The sequence below is a fragment of the Eulemur rufifrons genome, chromosome 27 (genome assembly GCF_041146395.1).
Source record: "Eulemur rufifrons isolate Redbay chromosome 27, OSU_ERuf_1, whole genome shotgun sequence".
NCBI classification, from domain to species: domain Eukaryota; kingdom Metazoa; phylum Chordata; class Mammalia; order Primates; family Lemuridae; genus Eulemur; species Eulemur rufifrons.
In genome coordinates this window covers 7,184,794-7,198,809 of record NC_091009.1, presented here as the reverse complement: position 1 = coordinate 7,198,809, position 14,016 = coordinate 7,184,794, and the positions used below count along the sequence as shown (strand labels likewise).

At 35.8% G+C, this 14,016-nt stretch overlaps 1 protein-coding gene across 1 annotated transcript in view; it reads left to right on the top strand.

Annotated features, from left to right (window-relative positions):
• Window positions 1–14,016, top strand: part of CDC73 (cell division cycle 73) — a 122,634-nt gene that overhangs the window by 71,071 nt on the left and 37,547 nt on the right. The window contains exon 11 of the mRNA XM_069459388.1: window positions 13,223–13,280. Within this exon, the coding sequence (XP_069315489.1) occupies window positions 13,223–13,280 (58 nt within the window). The remainder of the gene's footprint in view (window positions 1–13,222; window positions 13,281–14,016) is intronic.

Below are 14,016 nucleotides of genomic sequence, written 5' to 3'. Positions count from 1 at the left end.
TCTGTTGCCCCAGCTAGAGTGCCATGGCATCAGCCTAGCTCACAGCAACCTCTAACTCCTGGGCTTAAGCGATCCTCCTGCCTCAGCCTCCTGAGTAGCTGGGACTACAGGCATGCGCCACCATGCCCGGCTAATTTTTTCTGTATATATTCTTAGTTGTCCATATCATTTCTTTCTGTTTTTAGTAGAGACGGGGTCTCACTCTTGCTCAGGCTGGTCTCGAACTCCTGAGCTCAAACGATCCACTTGCCTCGGCCTCCCAGAGTCTTAGGACAATAAGCTTTCTGACCCTTTGTGTACATAGTCATCCTCATAGCTAGCAAGCCTACATATAACTGTAGGTCAGTTTGCTCACCATATATCAGTATGGATTTCAAACTTCCAGGGAGAAAAAATCTGACTGGGTAAGCTTAGTTCGTATATTTGTCCCTTGTGGGCACAAACACTTCCGAGAAAAGGGACCTCACACTCTGAGCAGATATCCCTCAAAGAGTCTACTACAATTTATAATTGGACTTTATTTATTCTTGTTCTTTTTTTTTTTTTTATCAGTAGGATCACTGGAATTTTATTTCTTTTATTTTTTTATTTTTATTTTTTGTTTGTTTTTCAGCTCATTATGGAGGTACAAAAGATCAGGCTATATACATTGCCCATGCCTCCCCATCCCCCCGAGTCTGAGCTTCAGTTGTGTCCATTCCCTAGACAGTGCACATCACACTCATCATGTAGGTGTGCACCCCTCCCCTCCCCCCCACCCCATCCCCCCCAGTCAGAACTTCAAGCATGTCCATTCCCCAGGCAGTGCGCATCGCACTCATCAAGTAGGTATACACCCATCCCTTCCACCCAGCCCCGACCTCTGTCCGATACCCAATTGGTGTTATTCCCAAATGTGCACTCAGGGAAACCAGTTTGCTGGTGAGTACATGTGGTGCTTATTTTTCCATTCTTGGGATACTTCACTTAATAGAATGGGTTCCAGCTCTCTCCAGGAGAACCAGAGAGATGCCATATTGCCATTATTTCTAATAGCTGAGTAATATTCCATGGTATACATATACCACATTTTGCTAATCCATTCATGAATTGATGGGCATTTGGGTTGTTTCCACATCTTTGTGATTGTGAATTGTGCTGCTATAAACATTCGGGTGCAGGTGTCTTTTTTATGGAATGACTTTTGTTCTTCTCGGTAGATCCCAATAATGGGATTGCTGGATCGAATGGTAGGTCTACTTGAATCTGTTTAAGGTATCTCCACATTGCTTTCCACAGGGGCTGCACTAGTTTACAGTCCCACCAGCAGTGTATGAGTGTACCTATCTCTCCACACCCACGCCAACGACAAACCCACAGCCAACATCATACTGAATGGGGAAAAACTGAAAGCATTCCTACTTCGAACTGGAACCAGACAAGGCTGCCCACTGTCCCCATTACTTTTCAACATAGTATTGGAAGTCCTTGCAAGAGCTATCAGGCAAGAGAGCAGAATCAAGGGAGTCCAAATAGGAACAGAAGAGATCAAACTCTCACTCTTTGCTGATGATATGATGTTATATCTAGAAAACCCCAAGGATTCAACCAAGAGACTCCTGGAATTGATCAATGAATTTAGTAAAGTCTCAGGATACAAAATCAATACACACAAATCAGAGGCATTCATATACACCAATAACAGTCAACGGAGAACCAAATTAAGGACTCAATACCCTTCAGAATAGCAACAAAGAAAATAAAATACCTAGGAATATATTTAACTTAAGGAGGTAAAGGACCTCTATAGGGAGAACTATGAAACACTGAGGAAGGAAATTGCAGAACATGTAAATAGGTGGAAAACCATACCATGCTCATGGATCGGTAGAATCAACATTGTTAAAATGTCTATACTGCCCAGAGTTATCTACAGATTCAATGCAATCCCTATTAAATTACCAACATCTTTTTTCACAGACATAGAAAAAATAATTTTACGCTTTGTATGGAACCAGAGAAGACCCCGTTTAGCAAAAACAATCTTAAACAACAAAAACAAAATGGGAGGTATCAATTTGCCAGACTTCAAACTATACTACAAGGCTGTGGTTCTTAAAACAGCCTGGTACTGGCACAAGTGCAGGGACACAGACCAGTGGAACAGAACAGAAAATCCAAATATAAAACCATCCTCATATAGCCATTGAATCTTTGACAAAGCAGACAAAAACATACTCTGGGGAAAAGATTCCTTATTTAATAAATGGTGCTGGGAAAACTGGATATTTATTCTTTTAAGCATATTTTGTGCTTATTTTTTTCTGTTTAAAAAAATTTTGGTAACACATATATAAAATTTATCATTTTAACCATTTTTAAGTTTATAATTCAGTGGCATTGACTACCTTCACAGTGTTGTGCAACCACCACTGCTATTCATCTTGAGAACTTTTTATCATTCCAAGTTGAAACTGTGTACCCATTAACCAATAACTCCCCAGTCCCATCTGCTTTTAGCTCCTGGTAACCACCTTTCTACTTTCTGTCTGTGACTTTGACTATTCTAGGTACCTCATATTAGTGGAATGATAGATTATTTGTCCTTTCATGTCTAGCTTATTTCATTTAGCATGTTTTCAGTCTTCATCCATGTTGTCCTATGTATTAGAATTTTATCCCTTTTTAAGGCTAAATGACATTCCATTGTATGTATATATCTTATCTTGTTTATCCATTCATCTGTCAATTTGACATTTGGGTTGTTTTCACTTTTTGGCTTTTGTGACTAATACTGCTATGAACTTGGTCCTTGCTTTCAGTTTTTTGGATATGTACTCAAGCAGAATTGCTGGATCATATGGTAATTCTTTAATTTTTTGAGGTACTGTCTGGCAGCACCATTTTTACATTCCTACCAGCCATGCACAAGAATTTCAATTTCTCTATATTCTTATCTATACTTATTTTCTGTTTTTTGTTTGTTTGTTTGTTTGTTTTGGTGATTGATGTTGTTTTATTTTATTACTGTATTTTGATAATAACCATCCTAATGAGTTTGAAGTGGTGTCTTGTGGTTTTTGATTTGCTTTTCCTTAGTGATTACTGAGGTGTCCAGCATATTTTCATGTGCTTATTGGCTGTCGGTATATCTTCTGTGGAGAAATGTCTGTTTAAGTCCTTTGCCCATTTTTAAATTGGCGGTTTATTTTGTTATTGAGTTGTGGGAGCTTTTTATATAGTCTGGATATTAATTTCTTATCAGATATTTGATTTGGAAATATTCTTCCCATTTTGTGAGTTGCTTTTTCACTGGGTTGATAATGTCTTTTGCACGGAAGTTTTAAATTTTGATGAAGTCTTGTTTATTCTTTCTTTTGTTACCTGTACTTTTGGTTTCATATCCAAGGAATTAATTCCAAATCTGGTGTCATGAAGCTTTTCCTCTCTGTTTCTTCTAAGAGTTTTATAGTTTTAGCATTTATATTTAGGCCTTTGATCCATTTGAGTTAGTTCTTGTATATGGTATAATATAAACTAATGGTCCAATTTTGTTCTTTTGTATGTGGATATCCAGTACCCCCAAAGTCTTTTCATTTGTTGAAGAGATGTCCTTTCCTCATTGATAAGGAAAGGTCTTGGCACCCTTGTCAAAAATTAGTTGACCATATATGCAAGAGTTTATTTCTGGGCTTTCTTTCTGTTCCATTGATCAATATGTTTGCCTTCATGCCAGTACCACACTGTTTTGATTATTATAGTTTTGTAGTAAGTTATGAAATCTGGAAGTTTCAGTCCTCCAACTTTGATCTTTTTCAAGATTAGTTTGGCTATTTGGGGTCTCTTGAGATTCCATGTGAATTTTAGGATGGATTTTTCTTTTTTTGTAAAAATGTTGGTATTTTGATAGGGATTGTGTTGAATCTGTAATTTGTTTCAGGGAAATCTTAATTCTAGCCTATGAACAGAGATTTTTTTTTTCATTTATTTGTATATTTAATTTCTTTCAGCAGTGTTTCATAGTTTTCAGTGTACAAGTCTTTTCTTTGTTAAATTTTTTCTTAAGTATTTTATTCTTTTTAATGCCTTGTAAATGGAATTGTTTTCTTTTCTTTCTTTCTTTCTTTTTTTTTTTTTTTTTTTTTTTTTTGAGACAGGGTCTTGCTTTGTTGCCCGGACTAGAGTGAGTGTGGTGGTGTCAGCCTAGCTCACAGCAACCTCAAACTCCTGGGCTCATGCGATCCTACTGCCTCAGCCTCCCGAGTAGCTGGGACTACAGGCATGCACCACCATGCCCAGCTAATTTTTTCTATATATATATTTTTAGTTGGCCAGCTAATTTCTTTCTATTTTTAGTAGAGACGGTGTCTCACTCTTGCTCAGGCTGGTCTCGAACTCCTGACCTCGAGCAATCCACCTGGCTCGGCCTCCCAGAGTGCTAGGATTACAGGCGTGAGCCACCACACCCCGCCAAGGAATTGTTTTCTTAGTTTACTTTTTAGACAGTTCATTGTGTACAGAAACAGCTGATTTTTTGTGTGTTGATTTTGCATTCTGCAACTTTGCAGCATTTGTTTATAACTTTTCTCTGTGGCATCTCTGGGGTTCATCTGCAAACAGAGATATTTTTTTTTTCCCCAAGAGATGAGGTGTCACTCTGTTGCCCAGGCTGGAATCCAGTGGCACGATCATAGCTCCCTACAGCCTTGAACTTCTGGACTCAAGTGATCCTCCTACCTTAGCCTCCGGAGTAGTAGGTATGTGCCACTGCGCCTGGCTAACAGAGACAATTTTACCTCTTCCTTTCCAATTTGGATGCCTTCTCTTTCTTTTTCTTGCCTCATTTCTCTGGCTAGAACTTCCAATACTATATTGAATAAAAGTGACAAAAGTAGGCATCCTTGTCGTGTTCCTAATCTTAGGAGAAATGCTTTAAGTCTTTCACCATTGAGTATAATGTTAGCTGTGGGTTTTTCATATGTATCCTTTGTTATGTTGAGGACATTTCCTTCAATTCCTAGTTGGTTGTATTTTTTTTTTTAAATGAAAGGCTACTGCGTTTTGTCAAATGCTGTTTTTCCATACATCAGTTGAAATGATCATGAGGGTTTTTTTCCTTTATTCTGTTAATGTGGTATATCACAATGATTGATTTTCATATGTTGAACCGTCCTAACATTCCAGGAATAAATCTGACTTGGTCATGGTATATAATCCTTTTAATGTGCTGCTGAATTCAGTTTGCTAGTTCTTTACCTATTCTCATACAAAGAGTGTTTCTCTATGGAAAGAAGATGGCTTAACAGTTAGTAGTCCCACTTTGTTTTTGGCACTGAGCTGAAAGCACAAAGACAAATACTCATGTACATGAAAAATAACTAAATATGTATGTAATTGTATTTATAATTTTAACTTTCATTTATTTATTTTGTTTATTTATTTATTTATTTTTACCAGTCTCCTCCATTAAATATAAGCCCCAGGAGGGAAGGGACCTCATTGCTCTTGCTTATACTTCTGTATTCCCAGTTTATTATTTGCCACATAATATGCTTTCAATAAATGTATGTGGAATGAATGAGTGCTGTTTAATTCTCTTGTGTGATAAGTATTTTCACCATCTTCTTTTAACAGATAAAAACAATTTACTCAGTGTAATAGTCGTAAATCAGTGATTCTTAGGCAAATTGATTTGTTTTAGTTAGTATATATTGATTAAGCACCTGCCATGCACCTGGCTCTATATCAGGCTTTGGAGGAGTAATAGACAATCCCTGACCTAAAGTAGTTACGGTCTGCTTGGGGAAAGCAGACAAGAATTATGTAGCATAATGAGGTGTTATGATCTGAATGTCCCCCAAAATTCATATGTTGAAACTTAAACCCCATTGTGGTGGTATTAAAAGGTGGGAAGTGATTAAGTCATGAAGACAGAGCCCTCATGAGTGAATTAGTGTCTTTTTTTTTTTTTTTTTAAGACAGAGTCTCGCTCTGTTGCCCCGGCTAGAGTGCTGTGGCATCAGCCTAGCTCACAGCAACCTCAAACTCCTGGGCTCAAGCGATCCTCCTGCCTCAGCCTCCCGAGTAGCTGGGACTACAGGCATGCACCACCATGCCCGGATAATTTTTTCTATATATATTTTTAGTTGTCCATATAATGTCTTTCTATTTTTAGTAGAGACGGAGTCTCGCTCTTGCTCAGGCTGGTCTTGAACTCCTGAGCTCAAACGATCCACCTGCCTCGGCCTCCCAAAGTGCTAGGATTACAGGCGTGAGCCACCGCGCCCGGCCTATTCTTTTAATGTGTTCTTAAATTTGGTTTGCCACCACGCCCCGCCAAATTAGTGTCTTATAAAAGGGCTGGAGGGAACTTGCTTAGGCCCTTTGTTGCCCTCCTACCTTCTGCCACATGAGGACACGTCCTCATCCCCTGCAAAGGATGCAGCCACAGGGACCATCTTGGAACCAGAGGGAGCCACTCTCACCAGACGCCAGACCTGCTGGTGCCTTGGTCTTGGACTTCCAGTCTTCAGAATTATGAGAAATACATTTGTATTATTTATAAATTTCCCAGGCTGTAGTATTTTGTTGTAGTAGCACAAATGGACTGAGATATGAGCGATTTGGTAGAGGTACATGCAGAATACTGAAAAGTCACAAGGGAGGAACATTTGAATTATGGGAACAGAGAATGACGAAGGAGAGAAAGTAAAATTTGCTGAGGGAATTCTTCAAACCAGAGGTAATGAGGTGTAGTATTTAGAAGCGTAGGCTTTGGAATAAAAAGGGCTCAGATTTGTTCTGCTACTTATTAGCCATGTGACCTGGGGCAAGTCACTTGGCTTTTTCAGCTCAATTTTTCTTATCTATAAAATAGATATATTATCTACCTTAATCAGTTTGTTTTGAGGTTGGGTGATAGAGAGAATATGGCCCAGCCATTTAAGTAGTTACATCTTTGGAGAGAGTTGCTGGGCATAGGCAAGGAAAGAGAAGATTATTTATTTATTTTCAAATTCCAGAGCCTCATATGTTTAAAGGGAAAGAAGTGCTATGCTTTCTGAATATGTGAAGTATTTTCTGTGTTAGCAAACATTGTGTTCATATGCCTCCGGGTTATAACAAGTCTGAAAAAATGATTGTGCTTACTATTTGTGTTGAAGTGTTTTGGTTCTGAAATCTTTTGTGTTTTTTAGCCTCAATTTGTCCCCAGAGTTGCTACAACAGGTTTTTCAAAGCACTCTTAAAAAAAAAAAAAAAAAGACCTATTCAGTGTATTATACTTAGAAATTCACTTGCTTATTTAAACATCCTTATATTTGGGAATTCTAATTATCAAATTCACATTTCGTAGGAATAAGTTACTTTTTCAATAAAGGCAAAGACATACAAGGGTATAGTTCATATTTATGTAATTTTTAAAACATGTGACTTTTGCTCATTAATACAACAGTCAGAAAAGTAGATTATAAACTCCTAAAGTCTGCATGTATATTCTGTGTATTTTCTTCATTAAGAGTTTTCAGTATTTCACTGTTTCATGTAAACAGAACTTTTCAAAATTAAATATAGTGTATTCTTTTTCATACTGACACTTGCTACAAATATTTTTCTTATGGTATTAGATATTTTTTCCTACTTATTTAAGCAACAGATACTAGTATTTTATCTCCCAGTACCAGAAGATTTTAGATTACAAGCAAGAATTGCTTGTAAACAACATACTTTGTTTTGTCTTGTTATGCTTTGCAAATATGATTCTATCACTGTTTTCCCCTTCCATTTTAATTCCGTTATTTCTTTTTCAGAATGCTTCAAGTCTTGGTGAAATTGTAATGCTCCTGACTTTTCAAGAGAAAAGCAAGTTTTCCTCTCCAGTTAGCACAAGTTGTCAGCTCTTTTGGTTGTTTTGTGCTGATACCTTTCTTTTCCTGGCTGGCTAGTATTTTTTTCCCCAATCCAGATATCTTTAAAATATAACTGTCAGTCTGTTCTATATTACTGCCAAGTTATTATTCCTATTTCTTAATACATGCCGGATATACTGCTGTGTAGCCTTTGAAAAACTATTTCACTTTTGTCTCTTCATTTTTAGAGTGGAGGGGAGTGGGATTGTGTTATGTGTTTCTGAGGTGTCCCTTATGCAGTGACTTCTACAACTTTATTTCAAAATAATGGAAATCAGAGTAGAATGTGCTTTTAGCTCTTGGGTAGTGTTAGCGAGGGCGTCCTAGAAATGGCTGTAAACTAATGGCATGATAAGCAAGGATCTTCCCAATTTTCTTTCAAAAAGCTCATTGTCTGCTGTTGTGCCATAGCTGTATATAACTCTGTGTGTATGTGTGCACTAACTCAAAAATTAAGAAAAGTGATACTAGTATAAGGACTTTGACAACTCATATTTTCAGTAAATCTAAGAAGATAATTAGATAAAAATGTTTTCTGTGACAACTGACAGAGATTTGTCTCAGCCTATTGAGAGCAGAAAAGGTGTACGTGGGGTGTGTAGAGTAGTGAGATGGGGAGTTTTTTTTTTTTTGTTGTTGTTTTTTTGTTTGTTTGTTTGTTTTTCAGCTCATTAAGGGGGTACAAAAGATCAGGCTATATACATTGCCCATGCCTCGAGATGGGGAGTTTTAATGGCTCATATAAACAAGAATGGTTTGGGGTAAAGTAGGCCTTGCAGGGCACTAGAACTACACAGTGGGTAATAGGTTATTAAATATGAAACGTCTGATTTTGAATCAAAAATGTGGTTTATTATATTTCAAACAAGCAGCAGTACAATTAATCAAAGTATGTGCCTAAACTACCGACACAGTTTTGCCATCTTAACAGTGGCTTTTTTATGCCAGCAGCAAAGAAGCCTGGAGAGCAAGTGGCAGTGAAATTGCAAAAGGCACTTTCCACAGCTTTTTGAGAATTGATTAGTTTTCCTTGCAAGAAGTGGTCCAAAGCCTGAAGAAGTGGTAGGCAGTTGGTGCAAGGTCTGGTAAATACGGTGTATGGCAGTTTCCAAGTCCAGCTGCTCTAGTTTGAGCAGCGTTGTTTGTGTGACATGTGGTTGACAAGCATTATCTTGCAAGAGGATTGACCTGTCTCTACTGACCTATCTCATCTGCTTAATCACAAGCATCCTCATCATTTCATCCAGGTGGTGAATTTGCTATAATCAGTTGACCAGGTTTCATGAAGCTGTAGGGGAGAATACTAGCACTGGACCACTCAACCAACACCATTAGCTTTTTTTTTTTTTTGGCTGATATTTGGTTTTGAACTGTGTTTTGGCACTTCATCTTTATCCAACCATTGTGCTGAACACTTGGCGATTATCAAAAAGACCCCAGTTTTCATCACATGTAAGAATATGGTATAGAATGTTTCGCCTTTATGTTATGACAGCAAAGGAAGCCAAGCTTTGAGACGATTTCTCTCATAACACTTGTTTAATTCATGTGGAACCCATCTATCCAGCGTCTTTACCTTGCCGACAACTTGTTTCAAATGGTCCAATGTTGTTGGAATGGTAGTGTCAAACCTTGATGCTAATTCATGCATAGTTTGAGATGGATTAGCTTCCACTACAGCTTTCAGCTCATCATTATTCTCCTTGGTCTCAGGTCACCCGTGTGGCTCATTTTCAGATTAAAATCACCAGGATGGAACTTCTCAAACCATTGACGTACTGTGCACTTATTAGCCACATCCTGCCCAAACACTTCGTTGATATTTCTAATTGTCTGAACTGCATTGGTTCCAGAACGGAACTCACGTTCAAAAATAGTATGAATTTTTGACTTATCCATGGGTTCACAAAAATTACTTTAAAAAAATTTGAAAGATAATCAGAAGCCAACATGTGCATTTGAAAAAATGAGGATGTACCTTCATAATAAAAAACCCCAAGAAGTGTCAAAGTGAAATGTCAGAGATATCAACTGTCAAACTTAGAACTTAAGGAAATCGGACATCCCATACTTAATAACCTAATATAAGGGGTGTTGTATTCCACCTCTTTTCTTGCATTTTATCTTCATTCTCTCCTTCTGCCAGTAAATTTTTCTCTATGAGTGAAGAGAGAGATGATCATCAGTAATTCTAGGCTTATCTGCTTGTAGCCTTGTGGTGTATGAGGCCTACCACCTAGCTCTAGCTCATAAAAAAGTAATCTGAGGGACAAAGGACACTTCATTGGCCTAGGTTATAACATGTGCCTTCCCCAGTGACCAGGCAATAGGATTTATTGCCAGAAAGGAGTGGTTGGGTCATCAAGCAAAGATTGCTTACTGGACAAACAGAAAATACCCATTATTGGTATTTAAAGGGATCAAGTTGTTTTTTTTTTTTTACAATTTATTTATTTTCTTATTTCAGCATATTATGGGGGTACAAATGTTCAGGTTACGTATATTGCTGTTGCCCCTCCTCGAGTCAGAGCTTTAAGCATGTCCATCCCCCAGACGGTGAGCATCGCACTCACTATATATGTAGACACCCATCTCCTCCTCCCCCTCCCGTCTGCCCAACACCCGATGAATGTTATTCCTATATGTGCACTTGGGTGTTGATCAGTTAAGATCAATTTGATGGTGAGTACATGTGGTGCTTATTTTTCCATTTTTGTGATACTTAGTAGAATGGGCTCCAGCTCTATCCAGGATAATACAAGAGGTGCCAGATCACCATTGTTTTTTGTGGCTGAGTAGAACTCCATGGTATATATATACCACATTTTATTAATCCACTGATGTATTGATGGGCACTTGGGTTGTTTCCACATCTTTGCAATTGTGAGTTGTGCTGCTATAAACATTCTAGTGCAGATGTTTATAGTGCAGATTCTTTTTTATAGAATGTCTTTTGCTCTTTTGGGTAGATGCCTAGTAATGGGATTGCTGGATCAAATGGTAGTTGTACTTGTATCTCTTTAAGGTATCTCCATATTGCTTTCCACAGAGGTTGAACTAGTTTGCAGTCTCACCAGCAGTGTAAGAGTGTTCCCATTTCTCCGCATCCATGCCAGCATTTATTGTTTTGTGACTTTTTGATAAAGGCCGTTCTCACTGGAGATAGGTGATATCTCATTGTGGTTTTGATTTGCATTTAAGGGATCAAGTTTTGAGCTTATTCAAAAGTATAAAAAAATTCTTAAGGGTTATAATTTGTAATGGAAAGGTTTGTTTTTTTTTTTGTTTTTTTTTTTTTTGCATTACTTACATATGCTTGTACCTTTTGCCTGACCCGTGTTATAAAAGCCATAATCTTTGGTCATACATCAATATTATAGATATATTTTAGTAGTCAGGTGGATCACTTTTGGTTTATGTAGTTCTCTTTATATGCACATAATGCTGTATTCTGTTGATTTTGAACTTAGTCTGCTCTATTCCAAAATAAGAAGGTCTTTGATTTGGTTCTATCCAGATTTACAGTCAAATGTGGACAGAAGATATCTGTGTATGGGTTTGTCCATTGTTCTTCTTGTCTTATTTCCTTTATTTTACCTCTCTTTATATTTGCAATTAGACCATACTCCAGGAGACAGTATTTATTATATATATTAGAATAGATAAGTAGTATGATTAAAGTTCATTGTATTATTTTATTATAATGTCTAGTTGATTTGTCTTTATGCAGGAACTTGGAATAAGAAACTAACATTTCTTTAATTGGATTCCTATTTAATGATTATTCCTTGGTTTTTGATTTTTAAAAATCTAGGTGCAGTTCAGTTCAACCAACATGTGTTGAGTTCCTGTTATGCCCTGGACATTGGGATTACATGTCCTCAACATGAATTTAGAAACAAATACAATTAGAAAATTTCCTCACATTATAGTGATATTAAATATTTGATATGCTCTCCACCTTAATTATGACTCACCTTTTCTTATGTTTAAATTCTTTTACTTTGGAGAAAGATGTCTGTATTTTAAGTAAGGTTGATGAATTTTTACAAACAATACATGCATGAAACCAGCACGTAGAATGACTCAATATTAAATATAGCAGTATATAATTAAATGCATAATAATGAGAATATTGGAAAAAAATATTTTACAGTTCTCAGGTGCTTTTTATTTATTTTATTTTTAACTTCAGAGAGTTTTTGCTAGTTGCCACTGTGGCTGTTTATTGTTTCTTCTAATAAAGAATGGTTTCTGTGACATTCTAACTGAATGCTAGGACTACCTAAGCACTGTATTAGTAATCTAAATTGAAGTGAAAGTATTTTTTTCTGTTGGTACTAATTCTTATAGTCATTTATTTTAAAAATATACTGTGGGGAAATGATTTTACTATGTAAAATCTCAAATTTTTGACAGGAATGTAGTATAATTACAATAAATATTATTTAGCAATATTTCCTTGGAAATGTTTCCTGTGATGCTGATATTGATTTTATTATTATGGACTCATGTGACTCCCTGATATTCATCAGATTTCCTTCTGTTAAGTACAACTAGAGTAAAATCTTTATGAATTCATAGTTGTTAAAAAATTTACATTTGCAGCATCCTTTAAAGAAAAATGTGTTACTAAAAATTAGTGTGAATGATGGAAACTATTGCACTAACGACAGACTTTTTGCGTATCTTAAGCATTTCAGAGGCATCTGTTCCTGAGTATATAATTGATGTACTTCAACACTTAGCATATTTCCTTGTACATATTACATGCTCAGTAATTAGTTGAGATTTGTTATTTAGTTTTTAAGACACTCTAATCTGCTCTTAATTCAAACATAACAGATCTCATATTTATAAATGTGATGTTTTAAATTATTTTATAGGCATTTATTTGAAATGCTTATTTTTTTTTCATACACTCCAAAGTAACATTGTTTAGATTTTTCTAATATAAGGTTATTCATTTTGACATGGTTTAAGGAAAAAAGATTGACTTGATTTTAAAACAGGTAATGACATTTTTGAGAATATTAAAATTTTCAGCAATTAAGCAGATCATTAAAAAAATTACATTCTTACAGTTAACTATGTTAACTATTTAAATTTATTTTCCACTAAATATCTCTATCACTGTCTCGTGACTAATAGCATGAAAGATAGGGAGAGTTTTTTTTTTTTTTAACAACTCTTAGGGTCATAATACGTTCAGTGGAGTAACTGAGTGAGAGAAGCAGAAAGAGTGAGAGATAAGAGATTTCTTTACAGTAATTAAAGTGTTGAACTATTATGTAAAGGAACTTTGATGTCATATATCAATTTTAATTCTTTTAAAGGAGGGTGCATCTGCCCGTAAGACTCAGACTCCAGCAGCCCAGCCAGTACCAAGACCAGGTAAAAATGTAAAACTTTGGTTTTTGTTTTTTTCAAATGATTATAACAGTGACCCCCTTTTTTGGTATGTATAATACTTTGAAGAAATTGAAATTTTACTTAAAATACATTGAAAAGTTATTTTTCTTCAGACTGTCAATATTGCTTAAGCAGATCTCAAAACTGTGATAATGTACATAAAATGCTTGTTAAACTTCAGTCAACATCATTAATAAAACTTTATATTAGAAAAACATAAAGAAGTTAAAATGAAAACCATGTTGAATTATTTATTTTCCTATAGTGCATTAAACAGCTCAAGTGGATTTTGTAATAGTCTTTACTATAATAATATTTTCCCTAATTTGATTCAAAGATCTTTGATAAAATAGATTATAAAACACTGTGCTTTTGAATAATGAAGTTATAGCATAAGAACATTTACTTGACTAAATAAGTATAGTTGAAGAGTTAAAATTTTTAAGAAAATGTTTTTGTTTTGGTTAAGACTTTTTACAGATGTTTTAATAGGCTGTTTATGTGTATTCTTCCTCTCACCAATTCCCTGTCCTAGTTCCATGAAAGTACATGCAGATGTGAATTTTTTTCCAACAAAAGCATAGAATTATAATTTCAATAGACTGATATGCTCCTTTGATGCTTGCAATGTCAAATATCTGTGTTATTGAGTACATAAAATTCTGTACCATTTTTTAAAAATGTGTTAAACAATGGTAGTATTAAAGTGATTATGGAA